Source organism: Xenopus tropicalis, chromosome 8, assembly GCF_000004195.4.
Source record: "Xenopus tropicalis strain Nigerian chromosome 8, UCB_Xtro_10.0, whole genome shotgun sequence".
Lineage (NCBI taxonomy): Eukaryota > Metazoa > Chordata > Amphibia > Anura > Pipidae > Xenopus > Xenopus tropicalis.
The window spans coordinates 77,422,841-77,446,883 of record NC_030684.2 but is presented as its reverse complement, the minus strand read 5'-3'; the positions used below and the strand labels follow the sequence as shown (position 1 = coordinate 77,446,883).

Sequence of the window (24,043 nt, the reverse complement as noted above, 5' to 3'; positions counted from 1 at the left end):
GTGTGTAATGACAGGAGGGTGGAAGATTTTTTTTGGTAAATTGTCCTTTACTTGCTTATTAGAAGGGTAATGGCATCCAAAGCAGCAGCTGGAGGAGCACAGGAGACCTTGCGCAGCTAGCACATAACAATTCAGCAGAGTATTTAGAGAGAGTGACACAAGAACATTTCGCTCAGATATTTAAACCACCTTTTCTGGTCACCAAACTGGTCTTGAAATCAGTTCCATATTTCAAATTATAGGAAAATTTGCTTTCCATACCTTTCCTTTAGTTCTATTCTTGCGTTTAGGGGTATCATCGTCAAGATCTTCACCCTCCTGTTCATGCGGAATCTCCCCGATCTGTGGTTTCTAAAAAGATTTTAATCTAGGTTAAAAAATCTTTCTATTATGCATCATCCTATTCAAATTATTGATTCTGATACAGTAAAATTGATAGTGAATTCTGTCAGCACCACATAGGTCTCTCCTTAGTAGGGATGCAATGAATCCAAGTTGCAGATGAATACTGGCAATTGTTGCAGGGTCAGAGACAAGGCTCTGTCATCACACGACCCCACCCTACTTCTTGGCAACTCTGCCCTCAGCCTCCCAACCCCACCCCCTTGACTGGCACTTGCTGTTTGCTACTTGCCATTTGCACTATCTACACATTAAAGATCCATCCAACTGCTTCCTGCTGCTTATTTATGTGCTGGTAAAAGCGACAGGTGCAGAACTATGATCCCCTCTACCCAGGGTGAAATCTCATAGAAAGTTTTACCAGTACTTCGAAATGGTGAAAATAAAATGATTTTATTCATGCCCTTGGCTAGAGGATGTATCCCGCTCTGCTAGTCATTTCTCAAGCCTTATGGTGGCCATACACATACAATTATGATCTTTCCTTCTAATGTTCAGAGCTATATCGTCAGATATGCAGTTAGAAACAAAAGAATTCTACCTCTGTCTGATAATTCATTGCTAAACACTTGTCTTTGCTCAGGGCACCAAAAATTTTCTCAGCCATCAAAATTTTCTGTCCCGTTCAATCGATGAGACGACCGTTATCCAAGGCCTTTGCTGATATTGGTCGCCTCGCCTCCTGCCATACATGTACAAACATCATACAAAACGCTATTTGGTGCGTGTATGGCCACCTTTACACACTGTGTAACAACCGATCTAAAATATTTAGGGGGAGGGGTACCTGCTATAGTATTCCTTCTCTGTCGCGTACAAGGCCCTCAATGAGTTTGGATCTCCATATCATTCGAGTTTGACACATGCATGCCTTAAGCAGCCTTATAATCTTGCATTTTTAGGGCAATGACAGATATATTGTTTAGTTGCTCACAAAAGATTGCCTCTTCCATGGGCAACAAAGTGTCTGAAAAAAACCTTTTAATCCCAACATGTAAAACATTCCTAAGGCATTTTCCTTCAGTGCAGCCAGATTACTATTATGTAAAGTGGTTCCCCGCTGTCAAAACAACGCTATGTCTGTCATTGCCCTTATCTACCCGGATATAAAATGTATTGTTCCATTTCAGTACTTATCTATTCTAAGTTAGTATACAAGAAAATGCATGATCATGGAAATTAGTAACCCAATTCATCTTTATGCTTGCATATGGAAGTGCATTTACAGGTACTTATCTGCCTTACTTTAGTTTCATATTTTCCAGTAGTCTTTCCAGTAGTCTTGCAATGCTTTAAGGTATCTTAATAACTCACAAGGGTCATGGATCAATGTTTCTATTATAGATCACGGCACACTGGAGAGGCCTTAGAAGCTAAGTAAGGGAATAATTGAGAGGCTTTTCTACCCTAAATACAATACCATATATTAATTTATGATTAATTTTCCTTGATGAAAATGCCTATTATCTTTCTCAAAATAAAAATTTTCTTTTTCTGCTTAAGATGATAAACTAGCCAAATGACTGAGGAATGAAGCCAAGCAAACCAAATAAAAATGTTTTTTTAGAGAACAGAATATCCTAAGTATCCCTAAGTATCTTAGTCTATGAAAATAAATAATGTGTAATGTGTAACTACAGTATATTACTATTTAAACAGAATGGGTGAAACAAGGCTTGAAATATAGCTACCATAACATTGTGGAAATGTTAGAATCCTCAAGACGCTACCTGCCACATTTTGGTATATAATTAAAATCATCTGAGTAAAGAAGATTGGCTTTCCTAAACAACATATTCAAAAATTAATTTCCTTGACTGTTAGGAGCCCCCTACTCCGTTATAAACTGCAAATTACTATAGAGAGACTATTATATGTATTTAATAAGCTTCTTTGCCCAGGTAAACTAAAAAAGCCCTACAAATATATATCATCCTGATGACGGACCCAGGTGGATCGAAATGCGTCGATGTCTATGGCAGCTTGATGGAATAAAAAATTCTTGTTTTGCATTGCCAAATGCCATGAGTGCTTCTTGCAATTAAGAATAATATATATATATATATATATAGATAGATTATATTACCACTGTAAAGTCAAATACCATTCCATTTTTCTATATGAAAGAAAACTTTAGAAAATTCTAAGCAACTATACTGATTGTAGTATATAGCTATGCTTTATGTTTTCTATATTTTTTTTTCATATCTAGCTGCTGACCTGTGCTGACTCTGCTTCTTTCTGCCGATGTCCTAGTAGTCAGTTCTTAATTTTTAAAGGCAGACCAACTCCAGATAGGCTGTGGTATTGATAACCTTTGTCCTCAGCTTATCGGAACTTTCGCCTGCCTCCCCAAGCCTCATGTCAAATTCTGAGGTATCAGGAAGAGGAGTTGCCAACAGATCAATAATGGGGGTCTGCCAGGAAGCAGGGGTCAAAGTGTAGCCTTCTAGTTTCTTCTTATAATGCTTGTTAAAGTCATATAACTTTATTATCACTACTATAACTATTGCTTTCATTAAACATTTTTTTGAGTTACTTTTACATGTAACTGCTTCTGAAACAGGGTTTCTGGATAAGGGATCCTATACCTGTACTAAAAAGGGATACAGTTTTTGGTTATGGTCAGAATAAGAGGAATAAGGGACCTCTTTAGAAGACTGCAGCACAGGACTAAGACCCGAAAATTACTGCAAGGATACAGAATTAGGAAAGCCCAGGGCCTAGGCAAAAGAAATTTAGAGAGAAGAAGGCCAAAGGTAAAAGGTAGAGCACTATCCATATCAAACTACATAAGTAATAATCAAATACCAATGATCCCTATAACATATACAGGGCTGACACATGTAAAAGAAAGTTACAGGGTTAGGATTCCAGAAGTAGAAGTATCCACAACTAAACAATCTACTGCCAGACCTTCAAGCCTAGGAGTAAAGAGGCTTCAGCTTTTACACAACTGCTGGTTCTGATTCTTGAAACAGTGTAGCAAAAGGCAGCTGATTAACAGACCCATGACATAAACAAGAAATGGTGGGAAATGGAGTACTGGAGAACCAGTAGTGCAAAACAGGTCAGCTATAGCTTTCGTGCACATATAAATTTGAATCAACATATATTGGAAAAGCTGCTTAGAACAGTTTATTTCAATATGAAAAATAAAATACAATAAAATAATAAAAGTAGAGCTGAGGCAGTAAACGTGCTTGCAAGACAGAAGGGGTAGTCGCGCATAACTTGGAGGTCAAAGAAGCTGTTTACTTGGAAGATATGGGAGTCTGAGCTTGTCTAAAACATTTGTCTAGTTATACTTTCTGGAATATCAAATCCATTAGTAGAGAAAAATTGTGTTGGACCCAGGGATTATTGTTGATGGCAGATTAACCAAGTTTAACCACAACCGAATAAGTAAATGGTTAGGCATCTCTGGTCCCATACACTGGGTCGGACTGGGCCGCCGGGACACCGGGAAAAATCCCCTGCGGCGCTTCCCCTGCCCGACGGCTCCTGCCCTGACGCTTTAAATTTACACGCTTGGGGGAGGACGTCTGGTCGGGGGCCCTGCGAAGGGGGTTAGGGGCGCCCCTCCGGGGGGGGGGGGGGCGCGGGCACCTGCAGGGCCCCTGGGGCAGGAGCACCGGTGGGCCCTTCACCCCCCAGTCCGATCCTGCCCATACAAGATAAGTTGCAGGTGTGGTCAAGTGCAGTGAAATGAGATGTTTGCTAACTAATCAGATTAGTAGCTTTACACCATTTATTACATAACCCTAACATTTTTAAAATGCTCTATGTGCCTTTATACAAATAGATGTAATCTTTGAAAATGAAAGACATAATATGACACCAGCTATGGCAAAAATGAATGAAAGGGTATTTTATAACAGGTATAGTTCACTATGAATGTAGACAGTGGAATTCTATTCTATAGCTCTGAGATCTGTTATCTGGTCGGTAGGGCTTAATAACCTCAGGGGCATATTTATTATGCTGTGTAAAAGTGACCTGTTACCAAAGGAGGCAAAAAGCAATCTGTGGTAACTTTAAGAGCCAAATTTCCGTTCTTTAAAACAGTAACTCAGCTCTTTTGGTGCAGAGAGCACTCTCTTTGAAATAGTGTTGTGCCCTCCCCCTTAACACTCAAGATGTAAGAATGGAGCGGGTGAGGGGGGCAGCATTGGGGCGGCTGCCTCAGGTACATTACATTAGTTATGTTGGAACAAAGGAGAAGCAAGAAAAGAATAATACAACTGTGCACATATTGGGCACATCACTGAATGCGCTAGGTGCAGAATGATCATTTGTGTAAAGCTTGTGTAGAGACAAATATGAAGCAGGTGTTAAGCAAATGAATAAAAACATCAAATAGGAACAGAAATTTCATTTGAAGCAAAATATGTGATACTTCATGGTGAGGGCAGCATTGTGGAATACCCTACAGGGTGATGTTGCACATCTCTTAATGCCTGTGAGTGACTTCTTTGATGAAGAAGATGATTTCTTAAGATTTTAAGATCTACAGTTAGTTTAGTATAGGTATTGATATTTATAGTTCATATATATGTGAATGCATAGACAAGTCTATATACGTATGGGTATATATGTGTTCCTTTGAAGAGGTTAAAACCAAATTAACTATGTAACTACATGTGTATGCTGTTTAAATCTAATGTAAAACAGATATGTGTGTGTATATATACCGGAAAAGGTGATGTACCGTGTTAGCCAGTCAAAAATGTTTACAGGGTATATACCATAATGCCAAACCAAAGGTAGAGCTCTCTCACCTGACAGTCACTAACAGCCTCCTCCTCTTTGAGATCCAACTTCTTGTCCACTGTCTCAGCACACAACAAAGCTTCTAGGACTGGACCTTCAGGCAAGCTACTTTCCTTCTTCATAGGTACCTCATAGTCTGGCACAAGGAATAAACCAGAAAGGGGTTAGTGGATAATATTATTACCAAGATCAATATTAATGCAACAAGAGATCATGCAATATACTGTAGATAGGTAGGTAAGAAGTGAATGTACAGGATAAATAGGTCAGAAAAATAACCAATTAAGCCACTTGGTTAACTTGACCATGTGAGTGAATTTGATGAATGGCCAGTCTATGGTAAAGGTTATTTGCAAAGTTATGGGTACATATAAATAAATGTATAGCCTACACAAATGCTTAAAATTGCAATACACATAAACCTTGCTTATGCACTGCTAATTATCTAAATCTTAAGGTGGTTGTGGTAGTAAGGTAGTAATAATATGCCCAGTTAATATTTCATAATTTAAAAAATCCCCAACACAAACGGGTCATGTAATAAAGTGCAGGTGCAGTGACCCATAGCAACCAATCAGCAGGTAGCCTTGGTCAAATGTATTGCCTTTTATTACATATGGGGGAAGTTTGGAGAAGAAAGGTAAAAGTAAGCTTTATCAGAAAGGTCTATGTAAATACATCCATAAGCACTTACAGAAAAGCTGCACTGAGTCCTCTATCAAAAGAAAAACAGGATTTTTGTAAACATTTTCTTGGGCTATCTGACTTTCTCTCTCATAAAAATCCTTCATTCCAGGGGCCAGAGTCTGCACAGTTCTCTCCTCACTCCCCTCTCCTGCTCCCCCCTCCCACAAGAATGCTAAGAACTCCCTCCCCCTCCCTTAGCAATATGCATTCTGAGCTATAAGGGCTAAAGCTATACAGCAGGGAGCTATGAAGACCAAGCTAAAATGGCATCTGCTGTCTTAAGTAAACAGAGAAAGCTTCTAGGGCTCTTTACTTAGGTATGGTAATGCTTTCTACAGAAGAAATATATTGTTCTATTGAATCTATTGGCAGTAAAATTCCAAAATTCCTTTCCTTCTCCTTTAAACAGTATATCCTACCTGCTGATTGGTTGCTATAGGTGACTAGACTGCACCTTTTATAACCACAAAAGACATTTGATATTTGAAAATAATGAGGAACACATTTTAGTGAAGTTTTTATTCACTAACCCCGTCTCAGCATCTGTCTCTAATCATGCAGGAGGTGGAATCAGATTTTGACTGACAGGTTTAATACATCATTTGGGGGCTCGCTTTTCCTAGAAGATGTATTAGAGCTCACTCTTTCAAATCATCATAAATATTCTACCTCTACATGCAGGATTTGTGCTGGAGTCAGTTATTGAGTCAGATTTTGCTGGTTACTCGAGTTAGCTCTAACACACAAAATTTAAACGATTTGTGATTTATTAAGCAAAAAATCAAGAAAAAAGGACAACACTACACTGTCTAAAAGCTGTCACGGTCATGTAGAAGTTAATTCTAGCTGTCCTAGGCAGATTTAATTTTTCATTTAATTCATGCTTTTAGAGGTTTTCAGGGCTGTATGAAAATTGTTTTGTGTTCTTTTCGTTTTCATTCTACATTTTAATTTATTTGTGCTTTTTATATTCAGATCTTTTAATAAAATGTGGTTTTAGGGAAAAATAGTTTTTTTTGTGGTTAAAAAAACTCTAAAACCGCTAAAATCAGAGAGTTGATAAATCTAACCCTTAGGGAAACATTTATTAAGGCACGAATGCTCCAAGCTTATTTTGCTTGAAAATTTCGTACCTTGCACGACAATTTTGTACCTTACGAGTACAAAAGTTTCGGATTCATTCAAGCTTTGTTATTGTGACTTTCCTTTGGCCAGGTTGGAGCTGCAGAGTGCCATTGATTCCTATGGGAGACTTCCAAAATCATGCACAGAAGGATCAAAGTCGGAAAGGTTTTCCCGCTGTTTACAATCGTTCGGTACGAAAATTTCGGATCACCAATACGATATTATCGTGACTAATACGATTTTTTCGCAAGCATTTCGTGATATTTGTGATCTTCAGAAATTATTGTATCCAATCCGAATTTTTCCCATTCGGGATTCAAATTCGTGATTTGATGAATGTAGCCCTTAGAGTTGATGAGCTTGTGCAGAGAAAGTGTCCATGAGGTAGCTGCTGGTTAAATTGTCAAAGACTAGTTAAGCACATTAGAATGTAACATGACAGAATACCGCATACCATGACGCCATCCAGACTAACTGTAAAACTAGATTTGGGCACACAAATGTAAAGAGAATACTGTACATGGAATCCAAATAGGAAGACAGAAAAAGAGATTTGATACTCAGGTCATTGTTTTATTCTTTCAAATGCTTCTACTGAAGCTTTTGTTTTAATCATGATATTGCTGAATAATTCCAGGTATTCTGTCTCTATGTTCTCGCAGCATATGCTTCAGTTTTTCTGATAATAACATTCTCTTGACCTTGAACAATGTGCTAGACAGTAGTCAGATGAATGAAGGGTGCATAGATTTTCCTGCACACAAGATGCAGTAGGATGTATAAGCATAGACAAACAGTATGGCTGCATAGAAATCAGACAAAAGAACTGTTTGCCAGGCAGAAAAAGAAAAAAATGGATTAAGAGAAGGAAGGAGGGAGGGAATGGGAAAGAAGGAGGGCTTAAGAAAAGAATTGAGAAACTCACCCCACATGTGCATTTTTTGCATAAAATCAACCAAATTTTATAAATATGTCCCTTGCTCTAGTACAGGGTGGTAGTGCTTTTCAGAATGTATATGTGCAGCTGGGTGGGTGATTCTGGGCATGTATTTCATTCTGTATGTGCATACAAATATGTTTTTTAAACAGTATACCCTACCTGCTCATTCAGTCCACCCTTTTTTAACAGAACTACCCCCTTATTTATTCAGCCATATCAAAAAAAAGAGGGAGTAGGTAAGTTTTTTTTATAAAGGTTTTGCTCTCTGATCCCATCTTCTCTCTGTCAGTCTGATTTTGTTCCCCCTTTCCCCTTTTCTCAATGCCCTCCAGTTTTATTCACTCCACACTTCTTCTGCTATTACCTTCTTTTCCCATAAAAACTTCTGCTTACCATTTCACCTTGGGTGAAACTTAACCACTATAAATTAAATCTGATTCCAATGTTATTTTCTATTTTGCCACTGTACCTTTTTTGTCATATGGTTTTCCACCACTAATTTTCTTGTTTTTTTTTTTAAGTGCTTCCCTGCTTATAAGTTTGCACATAGGAGAAAGAACTTCTCTCCCATCCCTAACAGACAGCCTTTTTTTGTGAAGGAAGATACTTCTTTGTCATAAACGTCTGACCACTGACACTGACCAAGCTCAAAGAAGAGACCAATGATGTCTCAAAAGCTTAGCATTTTATAATCTACTAAGTTAGCCAATAAAAGGTACTGCAATTCAGAAAAGGTACTTGTGTCCAAAGACATTAGCTAAATGTAGTAGTAGGGAGACAGGGCACTGCAGGGTTAAACTGCAAAGGTGTAATAAATTGCACCTTTGGCCCACCTTCTTTTCTGAACAGGAAGTGTGTCTATTGAGGAAGAGAGAACCTTGGAGCTACTGCAACCTTCAGTCTGTCTGTGGGCTGCATCAATATGTGCAGACTGCTTGTACTTAAAAAGCAAAAGAAGTTGCACATTACTGACAGGTCTTTGGGGGTAAAATTGTGTGCATTATTGGTGCAATTCCCCTTCAAACACACTGTGCTGCTGGAAATATGGGGGACAAATTGTTGCATACTGGGTAAAAAACAATGCAATATGCATACTGCACTTGCATTTATAAATAATGCCCATTATTTCTAGGACAATTGGTTGGAACACTTAGAAAATGAAGGATATTTGGTAAGAAAACATAGGATCTCTTGGACACATTGTGCACATAGATTTGCTTACAAAAATATAAAGAACAAAGTAAAAATATGCTAATTTGTTAGCAGATTTTATTAAAATGACAGAGGAACAGCACATTTTTAGTGATAAGGGCACATGGCGATCAAGCTCCACTTCATGTTATGCAGGAGTTTTGCATATGTTAATAAGCCCCCAAAAAGTAGAATAAGATTATATCTGGGAAATTATTATCAGCATCTAACCCTAGTTGTGCTACAGCTATATATATAAAATATTTCAAGAAAACTGAAAATGTTAAGGGCAATGGCACTTGGGGAGATAGATCTGCACTAATATGGGCGACAACTCTTTTAAAAATACTTTCCCACTCACACTTGCAGGTGGGAAAACATTCACATTGCTTTGTTTTTCTGAAGTCGCCCAAAGCTTCCTAGCAAGGAAACTTCTGAACTTTGGAAAATAACCAAAAATACTGTCTTAAAATGTGAGTATATAAAGTGAGTGTTTTGATATATTTTATATGTATAACTATTTAAGTGGTTACAATAGTTGCTTAGTAATGCGTATTTACATATATTTCCATTCTTACATACATATTTTACCTATCTCCATTCATGCACATGTATGTCTGAGTATGTTTCACTATCAGACGGCATGCCCGCCAAATAAGAGTATGGGAAGCAGATGTTCTCCCTCCCACATATATTAGACAAGAAGGCAGAAAGGCGATCCATTAGCATAGTTAAGGCCATAAAAAGACACTTCAGCCTGCAATTAGCCATAAAAAGCCAATCAAAGTGTAGGCAGGAAGTAATCAGTATGGTGCAGAGGTGGGGGTAAAGGGGGTTTGGTTGTTTGGTTTGTCATGTAGCCTGCAGTAGCATAAAGGCAAATAATCTCAGATACCATTCTCATTGATCTGTTTGTCCCAGCAATACGATGGCTACTGATTTAATTGACCAATGAATATCATCATCAGTAATCTCTGTCCATGTAAAACCATCAACACTAATCTGTCTGTCCTAATAATGGTATCCTAGCTCTCTCCTAGTAATACTAACTTCACTAATCTCTGTCTTAGTACCACCATCCCTACTTTTATGTCTTCCCAATAATAGCATCCCCACTTCTATGTCTTCCCAGTAATACCTACAATAATCTGCCTGCACACACTCATCTGTCTGTCCATGTAATGCCATCCCTATTCATATGCATGCCCATATAATGTTATTCCTACTAATCTGTATGTTGACATAATGCCATTCCCACTCATCTCTATCTCCACTTAATACTGGGGAATAGATGAGCGCTGAAAATATTTTGATGTGGAGCTAATAAACTCCTATCACTGAAAAACATCAAAAAACATCTCACGCTGTTGTAGATGTCTCCTGCTAATTATCTCTCTTTATGTAGCATTTGCAGGGTATTTGTAATCATTATGTCCCAGAAACAGCATCCCCAGTGGCCTGTTTATTCCATTAGCACCATTCCTTAAATTGTGTGTCCCAGTAACAAAATTGACTCTGCTCTGACCCACTAACTGTATCCCCACAGACCTGTCTGTTCCAGTAACACATTAACTTTGTTTTGTGCCCCATTAAGCATATTCCCTAGTCATGTGTCTCACCTGAAACACCCTCAAAAATAACCTGTCGTTTATCTTAAAGGGGAAGTATCACTTGGATGAATAGATTTCTTTGCTATTTGCAATTTATCCTAACTTCTACCCAGCTCCTTTGTACTTCAGCAATGGCTAGAACCTTTCAGCTCTAGCCATTTATTTAGCGGTTGCTAAATAAATTTGCTGATGAAAGGTTTCACATCTAAAGGGGGAGAAATAAAATATTTACTTTAAATACAATTCCAAACAGATATTCTTTTTATATCTGAACAGTACTGCAACATATGGAATTTAAAGGGGTTACATTTAAAGGAATCAGATTCTGCCCTTTGTACCCTTGTACACATGAGAAATACATGGACCATACAGACCATAGTAACAGGAGCACTGTTGCCCTGCAAACCTAGCAAAAATAACTAAGCTTACACCACACTAAAAGGGTTGCTGTGCCAGTCATATACATTTAAAACATGTTAAGGCAGTTTCCACCAGTAAAAATTACTATAATTACAAAAAATAACACACAGCCTTATACCTTTTATTAACGCACAATTTTGGAAGCAGACTGGATTCTCTAAAACACAGCAAACATAATGCAGTGTCCCCCATAAAGGACAGGGATAATGTTACACTCCTTGTCCACTCCACACCAGCTAAACACTCCCACTTAATATGAGTATATGTCATAACCATTAACTAAGCAAGCACAATCTCTATGAAAAACCAACCCACATACATCATCAGATACCTCACAGACCAAAAGGTAAAAACATTTAAAGTAAAGAATGCAGCTGTATCAACTGGCCATGTACTGCCATCCCAAGGCAATGAGCACAGTATTAACGCGTAGAATGGATGAATTTAATAAAGAGCAGGGAGTAGATTGAGATATCAACACACCTTAAACTGTCTACAAGTCAAATGAAATAAGGAGTGATGATAATACATTCCAGGCTTGTAAGGAAACATTCCAGTATCACTTCATAAAGTTTTTAGTGCTTTTCTTAATTTTTATAACTAGTATACTAAGGATCTTGAAAAAACAGCATTGCTGAAAAGGTTCCGGACAAGCAATGCCTTATCTAGAAGCCTGTCACTACCCCACCATTTGTATCTGTAGTTACCTAAATTCCAAATTCCTTGACCCATTCCAACCTTAAACCCACCAAGGAGGTCAAAGTAGGGATAAGGGAATAAGTCCAACAATAAAAAGAATACCATCTGGAGTATTGTACCTCCACCTGAACCCACACTGGTAATCCTCCATTGCAAACCAAAGTTGCCTTTTAGTGGGATATGTGCATCACTACTTCAGACATTACTAAAAGGAGTTCTCTCAGCAGGTTCATCACTTCCCTTTATATAACCTACAATAGCTTGGAGCAGATTGCCTCTCCAAGAAGCATCTTTAATAAAGGGGTGTATGGCAGAAGAATACAGATAAATAACACCCAGCATCTGTGTTTACGGCCAGCTAGGCTGTTTCTAAGAAAATCAACAAGAAAAATAAATCTTCAAAAGAATAACAATTTTTTGGAGAACCATGGGTTGGGTGATGTTCTACAAAGCCACAGCCTCCAAAGATATCTTTAGATGACAACTTGTGGAAAATAATATTATTTGGCCTACAGCAATTGGGTTACAAGAAAAGAGCAATAACATCAGGGGGCAGGGTGATACTCTGCTGTGCTCTTCAGCAGAGTTTTAGCAAAGTTTCAGAACTCTAAACCTAGACAGGCTCTACTGCACCCAACAATGGGCCTGTGGCACCCAAAATTTGAAATGTCCTTGATTTTTCTAATGATCTACTAATCTTATACTACAATGACTTGTTTAACAAGGTTCTCTTGATTGGCTACATGAATTTAGGCCTGAGTGCTCATTGTTAAATGACCCCCTTTCGGATAAACAGACCAACATTATGACAGCACTACTAAACAACAGCCTGTACAAAACACATACACAGGCAACCATGGAATGTTAAAAACAACAATAAACAGTGGGAAAACCTGCAAAAAAAGGCTACCTTAATTTTGCTGGTGAATTAGGCAAAAGTAAGCTAAATTACTAAAAACATAACACATTTAGGATTTAAGGAGTTAAGTTATAATATAATGTAATATAATATAATAATGTAGCAGAAATAAAACATTTATATATATATACACACACACACACCTTTATCTAAATATATTATACCTCAACTCTTTTTTGACATATATATATTTTATATATATATATATATATATATATATATATATATATATATATAAAATACAATATTTGGTCTATTCAGTAGCACTGACTTCCTGCCTTTTTATAAGAGAAATAAAATTGCATTTTCTTTCCAGACAAATATACAAAAAAAAACATTAATGCGTCTAGTCATGTGGTTTGATAGTTTCCATGGCAACTGCTTTTTTCATTTACCGAATAGCTGAATTAAAAAAAAATGCTGAAGAAAAATGTGAGAGGGGAGAAGAAAGAGAGAATGGGGGAGTGTGGAAGCATGAGAGAGAAATGGGGGGGGGGAGAGATAGAAAGGAGACAGAGAGTAAGAAATAAAAAAGAATAGGGAGCAGAAATAGACACTAGGCAAAAAGAGGAGGGTTAATTTGAAATTAGAAGGGAAAGGGATAATTAGTAAGGCTTTTAAAGAACAGCAAGTTGGAGAACTAGGAAAACATTGCTCATAGGAGCAAAGTAAAGGTGCTTGCAAGAAAAGGGCAAATGAAGCGTGTAAATAGCAGGGACAAAGGCAGCTTTTTGTTCTCTGACTTGGATTCCGGTAGTTCAAGTTCAGCACTAGCTGTGGTGCCAAATGTAGGTCTTTTCTGCCCTAAAGGAAACTGATGGGTACTGTGATTTAGATATATAGCATGGCTAGTATGCGTGGGCAACCCTAGGTCCTTGGTAATGAAGAGGGCTTGGGCCACAACTAAAGGGGAGAGGGAATTGCAGCCTACAGGCCTCCAACCTGCTGCTGGTTACACATCCCTGAACTACATACTGAAAATATCTAACAATTGTTACACTGTAAAATATATATGTTTTTATTCCCAAAGCCCTCTCTGCCCTACCCAGACTTGCTCCTTATGAGACACCCCTTTGTTATATATTTTGTGTATATATATATATATATATATATATATACAAACCACGAGGGTTCAGCACTCCTTAGCAAATTGCTAATTGACCCAGGTGCTACTGATTTAAGCAATTTCAATTAAGTCCACAGGTATAGCGGTGCACACTGGGAATCCTTTAAAAATTAGCTTTTATTGAAATATATAAAAAACTTAATACATATATATATGAACATATAATTTCTTTTTTCAGCAATGGACCATTTTTGTTCATTCACCAAATGCAGCACAATGGGAAATGCATTAGTGATCTTTGCTGTTGGCATGGTTCTGTTTTTTATTAGTAATTCAACATTGTGAAAGATCATATTCCTGTGCCCAAATAATACTTCTTTCTAAGAAGGATTCCATCTGGCTCACATGTAAGAAAATGAAACACTACACTGGGGATTTGAACCTGCAGTTTGGGAGGGGGAGGGGTCACAAGCAGGCAGAATGAATGTGCCTCTTGCTCAGAGAGTGAAATAAGACAATTACCCTCCCCACCACACATAGGGCAACAGCAAGAAATCAGGTAAAACTAAATAGAGGCATATATACAGTATATATTTACAAAACAGTGGACAACAAAATGCAAACATAAATCCCATTGCTATTCTATAGATACTGGTTCTAATACTGGTGCACAGCACAAGGAACAGGGCTACAAAATGCTGTATTATTCTCTGTATTGTTACTACAAAGTATTGATTGCTAAGCTACAGTGCACAGTTCTGCTATTATATAATAAATTCTTGATTGCACAATATGGGCATCTGCCTAGAATAGGTTGCTCACCTGACAGCACCTGATCACAGTTGGTTGGTTTATATATCATATCACTTCACTCCCTAAGGACTCATACTTATGAGTGTTTGCGTTTACAAAAATATGCTGAGTGCAAAAAACACATATAAGCGGAATATAAGTGCAATTAATGCATTTATTGCACGTATATGCGTTTTTTAAACACAGCTAAATGTGTTTTTGTCACTTCCAAATGCAACCCTTTATTCTGCTGAATAATGAATATGCATCAAGCGCAAGAAAATGTAGCAGGTTGCATCTAAACAATATGATGAAACATGAATGGGGTAAAACACACTCCTATGAGTAGTGATAAGCGAATCTTGCAAAAGATTGGCGAAACAGCAAAAAAGACTTGCGTAAAAAAAATTGTCATGCACATCAATCGTATATGCGGTGTTGCGATTTCCCGAAATCATGGAAGTTGCCTCTAAAGGCAACTTTGGCGATCAAGGCGCTGCGCATGCCATCCCACCAGCAATTTACATTCAAGCCGGTGGGTTCGCATATTGGGGAGATTAGTCGCCCGCAACAAGGGAGATTTGTCGCGGGCGACTAATCTCCCCGTCTACCACGGCCCTTTATAGTAAGAAATCCAAGTCTGGCTTGGGACTCCAGTTACATGGGAGTAGGAGAAACAATAGGTTACCTGAAAGCAGTTCTAATGTGTAGCTCTGGCTCCTTCTGAAAGCTCAGACTCAGGCACAATGCACTGAGATGGCTGCCTACTCACCAATATTACAACTAAAAAATACATTTGTTGGTTCAAAAATAGTATTTTAAATGGTAGAGTGAATTATTTGCTATGTAAACAGCATTATTTAGAAATAAAAATTACACCATAAAAATCATGACAGTATCCCTTTAACATGATAGAATTATCTCAATGCAGAACCCAATGGCAGACTCATGCTGCATTTCTCTCTAAGGTAAGATATAGCACTGCAGATTAAAGGCGGAGGCTCAGACTGTAATTGTTTCTGTATATTGCAGGATTATCCCTGACTGAATATCTGTTAAAGATACATATTACTAGGTATCTACAAGACAGCTGGTCTCCTCACAACTGCAGTTTGTTAGGAGAGGCTCAGACAGGCTTGTTTGTACTGTCCTATCACCAGTCTTCAGACTAAAATTGACAACTTCACACACACTGATATGTTTTAAGTAAATATCATGTGCACGTCATATCAAAATATAATTACAAGGCTTTTAGTTAAAAAATATAATTTACAAAGCCGTATCTATTACTTGCCCTTGGTGTTTAAAGATATGCTTCTGAAGAGGCATGCAAGGCACTGAAAATGTTTGTAAGTAGAGGATCACCTGTCACAGCTACCTTCAACAGCACCTACCTGTTCTACCTCACATAGATTCAATGCACACTGCCTAAATAATTTTTTTTGACATACACTGTACATTAGGTCCAAAATACCCTACATACTCAGCATCTCACTCAATCTATCTTGCCTCCAGCAGACTTGATATACTGCCTTCAAAAAACACTGGTGCTCTGCTTATAATAAACATGGTGAACCTTGACTCCTGCAATCTCCCATTGGACTGACTCAGCAAAACCAAGCCCCTGCATTCAGCAGACATTCTACAATGTGTGTAGTCTAAAACCTGCTCTATGATGTACAACTTAAAGTTCTGATATTACTGTTAACTAGACAATTGCTAGAAAAGTTTTGTTTTAACAGGCATTCAGTAAACATAAAATGCTTTTCTTCCAAAGTATCATTAAAACACCTTTTACTTAGTCCTTGCAGACTCTCTAACCCTTTAAGTCTGCTATTGCCCGTGTGGTTTCCATAACCTATTCAATATCATGCCCTGTTACAGTTTATCCTTTTCCCTCCCTTTAATCTCAGCAGTTACCACTCCAGTATGCTGTAATCAGTGCATTGCAAGCCTCTCCTTTAGCAGGATACACCTTGGGATCCCTAACCTAACTCCTTACCAAGTTTAAACTCACAAGGCCTTAGGCGAGGATCCTCCAAGATATCCAACCGCCTCTTCTTCCGCCAACAGCGAGCAGGATATGTGTAGATCTGCCCTGGAGATAAACCTAAACAAAGAAACAAATGTATAAACACTGTATGAAGTCATAAAACACACCAGAGCACATGGTACATGGCAGGTTGTAATACAGTACAATACTTGCAAGTTTGCAGCATCCACAAAAAAAAAACATATACAGGTATGTGATCCTTTATCTGTAAACGTTTATCCAAAAAGCTCCAAATTAAGGGAAGACGTCTTCCCATTTAGTCCATTTTAAGCAAATATTTCTATTTGCTTAAAATCAGCACTCCAATATATATAAATAACAAATTATTTTATTTCATCGTTGCAATCATAGTGAGATGGTGAAATAAGAGAACATGTTATTCACATATATTGGAGTGCTGGTCCTTCTGTCTAATATACTGTATGCAACTAACTGACCAAGCATCCAAAAATCTACATTTGTAAGCATGCAGACTTCATATTAAACTGTATACACTGTATGTTATATAATATCATTATTTTAATGGTGAGCTCCACTTTGGTCATTATAAAATACGCAGGTCACCAAGGGATTTTCATTGCTACCAGTGTACTTAATGGCTCCATACCAGGCTAACTGAAGGAATCTATTACACAGATTCCTTCATAGTATCCTAGGACCAGTTCTATGTACAGGTGTGGGATCTGGTACCCTGAAACCCGTTATCCACAAAGTTCCGAATTACTGAAAGGCCATCTCTCATAGACTCCATTATAAGCAAATAATTCTAATTTTAAAAAATTATTTCCTTTTTCTCTGTAATTATAAAACAGTGGCTTGTACTTGGTCCCAACTAAGATATAATTAATCCTTATTATAGGCAAATCAATCCTACTGGGTTTATTCTATATTTAAATTATTTTTAGTAGACTAAGGTATGGAGATCCAGATTACAGAAAGATCCCTTATTCGGAAAACTCCAGGTCCAGAGCATTCTGGATAACAGGTCCTATACCTGTATAATACCCAGAATATCTTTCAAGAAAAATATGTTGCTGCTTTTATTTATAATACCCTATATTGTATATATACCCCCAGAACATGTGGTTTTCATAAAACATGGCAGGATAAATGCAGTGGCAATTTTATAGAAAATACTTCCCAGAACACAGGATAAATGTGATTTGTTTTAATATGTAATACCCCAGAATATTGGCTTTTTACTTCGCAAGTAGTCATCATTGAAATTGTATCTTATCTGCCACTCCTTGTGCATTCAAATGTACCCTCTGTGCTTTGGACCATACATTGTTGGTTAGGTTTTGACAGCTAGACACATCAACAAATAAAATTACATATTGTAAAGGTCCCTAATGTTTTCTTTGTGACTGCAGCAAGAGCCACTGCTCTCAGGGACATGAGCCCCAAAAACTAATAATTCAGGTTTGGTTTAGAAACCAAGAAATCTGAACACTCAGAAATCATATCTGACTGACTGGAGACAGGAAAAGCAATATCATCATGTATACATATTTGTACTCCATTTTCCATGCAAGCAATATCACTGCCTGCATTGAAAAATGTAAATTTGTATGATTCATAAGTTATAAACCATTCTGCTGCAGCACTTTCAAAAACAACATACACGTCATCTATGTTATTATGTCATGGTCACTGTAATACTTTTTTTATAAAAATCATTTAGATAGGGTAAAATGATATATTAAAATTAACTTAAAGTACTTATTTATAGTCAGTAAGTTGACAACACGGCGGTGCAAAGGTTAACACTGCAGCCTTGCAATTCTCATGTCTTAAGCTGGCCATACACGCACCGATACTATCGTACGAAACCTCGTTTCGTACGATATTCGGTGCATGCATGTCATGTCGGCGAGTCGACCGATATCGCAGGAAGCTGCTGATATCGGACGACTCGCCGATCAGCCAGGTTAGAAAATTTTGATCGGGCGCCATAGAAGGCGCCTGACCAAAATCTGCCGTCAGGGCTGAATCGGCAGAAGGAGGTAGAAATCCTATTGTTTCTACCTCCTTATCTGCTGTTTCAGCCCTGACGGTGTGTGGCGGATCTGACGATGTTTCGTGCGACCGATGGTCGCACGAAACATTGTCAGATCGCCACGTGTATGGCCAGCTTTAGATTTGATTCTGCCCAGGACATTATCAGCAAAGAGTTAGTATATTATCTCCAAGCTTATCTGGGTACTCAAGTTTCCTCCCACACTCCATAAACAGACAATTAACTACACTGACTATAGGGTGTGTGAATTCAACAGGGACTATTGACTGTATGTTAAATGACAGATAATCATTTTAAAGTGCTGAGGAATGTATCAGCTATGTATAAAGAATAATAATAATACAAAAGTCCTTTAACCTAAGTGAGTAGTGCCTAAAGGGAAGACTGTTAATTACAAGCAGATCAAGAGAGTAACCAGGGCATATTGTAAACAAGATATCTGTTTATATATTTTTTTTAATTACAAATTAGATTGGTAGCATCTGGTATTCAGATTTTTATTAAAATTACTGTTGTTCATTTAAATATTCTATATTAATTTCCTCATAGTTGAACATTATTAATTTGGATAATTTTGGAGAGCATCACAAAAATTAGACCCCACACCAGTTTAGAAAGAAATAATTTATGAAAAAAAACAAGGCAACCACAGAGTAGATTGTATTTTCTGGCCAAAGAAGCTTGCAACAAGCCAGGCTTTTGATTACCAGTAATATATTAGTGGACCAGATAATAATAATTTATGATTTTTATCTACTTTTTCTCTAATCTCTACATGTCCAGAGTTATTTTATTGCACTAAATGAATCTTAAGTAATCAGTTTTCTCATATATGAATTTTAAATAACCAATTGTCACAAATTGCTTTTACTTTACTAATTAATAGTTGTTTATATATATATTTTCCCTTATTCTAACATTTTTTTCAGTGGTGCGCCAAATGAGATATACATGAGTCAGTAAGTGGCTTTCCAATCACTGACTCATCCTGTCTCTCAGATAGAAACATTTGAATTTCTGTTCCAACTAGCAGAGGGACCAGTCAATAAAAATGGAATACCTAGAGATAATATCCAGGTGTGTAGGGAGTGTGATGTCATCCATCCCCCCACACCTACCGTAAGTTATTCTTGCTTATCGTATGCACTTCCTATAAGGCAATTTATACATTACTTTAATACTATTGCATTTACTTTTTATGATATGCCTAAACTGATATATTATAAAGCAATTGGAAATGCCCCAATATCTTGTAGATCTGCAACTTCATAAAACACACTATACAAGTTTTTTAATATCTTATTAGTATGCAAGTTTAGAATTTGTTAGGCTGTTAGACCAGTGGCACACACTGAGAAATCTGCTCCCATCCAACCTGTCTTGTGTGTGCACTGACAAGCACGGCACTAGCCAGGCAGTAAGCACACTGGGCAGATTTTGGCACAAAAACACTAACCTATGCATTTTCTTGTTGAAATCCGCCCTGTGTGTGCATTGATGACTCGATGTTGTGCATATCATTGCGCACTCAAGTCAGGACTGATGGGAACAGACCAGCCTTTTATCCGCTGGTGTATCTATGCCACTGAAGAAACCGCTGTGTGAACCATTGGCCTTTAGATTAGGGATACCATTAGCCAATACTGTATGTCAATGATTTCCCAGGAATGTCCCATTTTTTAACTTCTGTCCCAGTGTGCCAAGACATTTTAACCGGGACTGTTCATTTACAGGTTTATGTAACAGTGGTGGTAATGTGGTACCAACAGGAAGTGTGTCATGCATTCCATGATATGGGTTACTGTACCATTTTATTTAGCAGACAGGGCAGAGTTTGTTAGAGAACCTATCTCAAATAACAGCATCACAAAGACTAAGCAGGTATCAAAATGATTTTGGTGTATTGAACTGGAGAAGCACCAATCAGCTTTGTATAAGGGTGATGGCACACAGGGTGTTTTGTTGCCCGTGGGAAATCTGCTGTCAGAGCAAACATCTTTAGTATAAGAAAAGCCATACATTCTGTGCTGTGCTATTTGCATGTATCTCTAACCATTCATCTGCATTCCACTTCCTACAAAGAATATTAATCCACCATATTTTTTGGCTACCTTAATGGACTCATGTCCAGTTTATAAACCAACTTTTAACAGGAAATCTGGTTTAGTTTGAAAAATACCTATTCAGCTGTAAATATATTTTGTTACACTGTAAATAAGTCCTAAAACTTTACCGTAGTCATTCTAAAGACAACTAAAGTATTTAACAACTTTCTAAAGAGTACAGACTATTTTGTACAGAGAGTACAGTCCTTTTTGGACCGAGAGGACAGATGGTTTGAAAGAGGTGTGAAAGAGGCCATTTATGCCAGCCTGGAAAAACCATCCCTGAACAGAGGAGGGGGCCTGAGACACCGCTTGTCAACAACATACAATGCCGCTTTGAAGGATTAACACCTTCATCAATGAGAATTATGGTACCATTGTGATTGGATCATACCTTCTTACACCTGTCAGTTTCAGCTAACACCTAACTGAACAAGTTCAATGGAACCATTGTGATTGGATGTCTGTGACTGTACTACCATCAAGAGTTTAAATACCGGGAAATTCCCTACCAGTCATTTGAACTGAAGAAGCCACTCGGATAAGTGGTGAAACGTTTTCAAGAAAAACTCAGAAAAGTCCAGTTGTTTTAGACTTAATTCTACTAGATACTGTATATCATGACCTGGATGAATGAGAATCTTCATAGACACAGTACAGACTATTTAAAAAGACTAGGTAAAAACAAGAGTAATTCCATACTTTCTATAGTAATTTTCTTTGAAAACAAAGATTTGTTCAGTTCATAGTGAGTCAGATTTTGTATTGTATCTGCCACTCTGGAGCATCCTATTCATATAATGCTGGGGAATTATCTGGAGAAATGTGGCACAGTACTGCACTGGTATCTCAGGCAATGCCAGAAGCAATACTTTTTTTATAAAGAAATCATTTATTCCCAATGCAACATTGCCTCCTGTTTGCCAAGTGATTGCTAAAGGCACACACACACCTCTCACCTGGACCCCTGTGTGTTTTTTCCATCCATATGTAGCAGTTGTTCTGGGCCACTCCAGTTTGAGAGTCCAGGAAGGGCAGTCTCATGCTCCTCTCTGCACACAGCCGGGCGTTGTAACTTCGACAATGTTCTATCGCCTCTCTGTAAAAGTCTTCTCCCAGCCTGCAAGAAACAGTAGCAGCCTTTCAGCAAATATCAGTGCATAGCATTGGCCTGGAATTATTATTTTTAGAAGAGCCAAAGTAGGGGTACTGACTAATAATTTAACTACCTAATACTAATAATACCTAAAGTTATTAATTATATAATACTAAGTTTACAAATAATTGTTGGCATATAGTAAAAGACACAAATGGGGGAATGTAACAAAAGGCACAAAGTTTGCCCCATCCTAGTAACCCCTGATTGGTTACTATAGGTGACAAGACCTGTATCTAACTTTACTAATTTTACTACATAATCCTCTTAGTTTCCCCAACTGCAAAAACCCATAGCAACCAATCAGCAGATCACCTGCTACTGGTCATCTGTTAAAAGCAACCATCTAATTGGTTGCTATTGGTTACTATGAGTTACTGCATCTTGTAAACCATGGACAAGGTCAACACATTACAGTAAAGCATACTTAAATGTATTCTTATTAAAAATGCAAAAAGTGGCAAGTATCTTCAGCCATAAAAAACTTGAATTTGTTATATGAATTACTGTATCTATTGTATCTATTCTAACTACCCTTTTACCTATCTCTTTTGCATATTTTTTTCTATGTTTCAGACAATTATGACCTCTGAGGCAGTGTATAAGTATAAAAGATGAGTGTAAATACTGCCTTTGTCCTTGAATAATTGTCAAAGGACTCTGCACTTTGGAGCACAGAGACCTGGAGCTGCCCTAAAAAATATAGTGATGACTATGTTAGTCAGCACTATGTTCATGGTGGACAGGAAGCATATAGGTATCCCCCTCCTGCCCCTTAACTTGAGGTTCAAATAAGGGGGTGGCAGGGGGCACAGGCTGCAATGGGGCCCTGACAAGATTAATATTTCATATTGATTTTCTTTATGAATAAAACAAGAACATTTCTTGTACAAGCTGGATATACATGCCATATAAATGCTAAGTTGCTTTGGAAAGTTGCAATGCTGTAAGTATATAAAGATGAGAATCCTAGTATTGTCAGCAAAAAAGAATAATAATCTTTTATTAGAGAGGCATTAATATGTCTATATGGAGAGCCCTGCCAATGCTCAGAAGAAGCACAGGGCAGCCATAGGACTGCTTTATGTACATAAAGGATTATTATGCTGGCCAGTTAAAGATTTGATTTCTAAAAGGGGATGTTTACCTTATATTAACTTTTTTTTTTATGTCATGGATGCACCTATTCTAAGCAACTTTTGAGTTGGCTAATTTATATTTTATGTTTTTTTTTAAATTATTATTCTTATTCTGCCCATTTCTAGTCTGCAACTAAAAAGGTTATCTGGTTGCCAGGGTTGGCAACCAAAAAACAGATCAATTGTGAGGGTTCTGTTTTACTGTTCATATGTTTAGTTCTGAATATGTAAATATCTCAAACCCCATGTAAAATGAAGACTGATTTGTCTTAGGATGCTGCTGTCTACATCATAGTGAAAGCACATTTTAAGGTTAACTACCCCTTTTATAGGTAAAACAAGAGATCCTTCAATTAAATCTTATATCCTGATAAAGCCATGCAAAAAATGACAATATTTTGACATTTAAGCTAATAGGCACCATGTGGCAGCTGTCAAATGTAGATATGTATATATCTACAGCTGCTTTGTGCTTGGGTGTTAAAAAAAAAAAAAAAATATATATATATATATATATATATATATATATATATATATTTATATGACGTTACACAGTGAAAGAAAATTTCCAATATACCTTAATTATACATTTTCAGGAATTCTGAAGTTATTGGCAAATTACATTTCTAATAAAAGCAGTGTCTGTATGTTCTTTACTATTCCCTGCACTGTTGGTCACTAGTGATGGGCGAAATGTTTCGCCAGGCATAGATTTGCGGCGAATTTTGATGCGTGACATTTTCGCCGTTTCGTAAATGTTTTGAAAGATTTGCGAATTTTTCGGCGAAGCGAAATGGGACAGATTCGCTCATCACTATTGGTCACAACTGCATGTTCCACTGGACCAGTCCAGCCAAAACTCCATTTCTTTTTATTTTCGTCCTATACGAATGTTTGTAATTAATGTGTATTTGACAGTTGCTTAGAATTTGACTTATTTTTCAGA

General features: G+C 37.4%; 1 protein-coding gene across 2 annotated transcripts in view; it reads right to left on the bottom strand.

Moving 5' to 3' along the window:
- The window catches only part of dpf1 (double PHD fingers 1), a 68,001-nt gene that overhangs the window by 21,132 nt on the left and 22,826 nt on the right, over positions 1–24,043 (bottom strand). The window contains exons 2-5 of one of the 2 annotated variants that reach the window (XM_012967813.3): positions 21,762–21,922; positions 16,627–16,734; positions 5,184–5,311; positions 262–351 (exon numbers count right to left, since the gene is read on the bottom strand). In XM_012967813.3, the coding sequence (XP_012823267.1) occupies positions 262–351; positions 5,184–5,311; positions 16,627–16,734; positions 21,762–21,922 (487 nt within the window). 2 annotated transcript variants of the gene reach the window in all.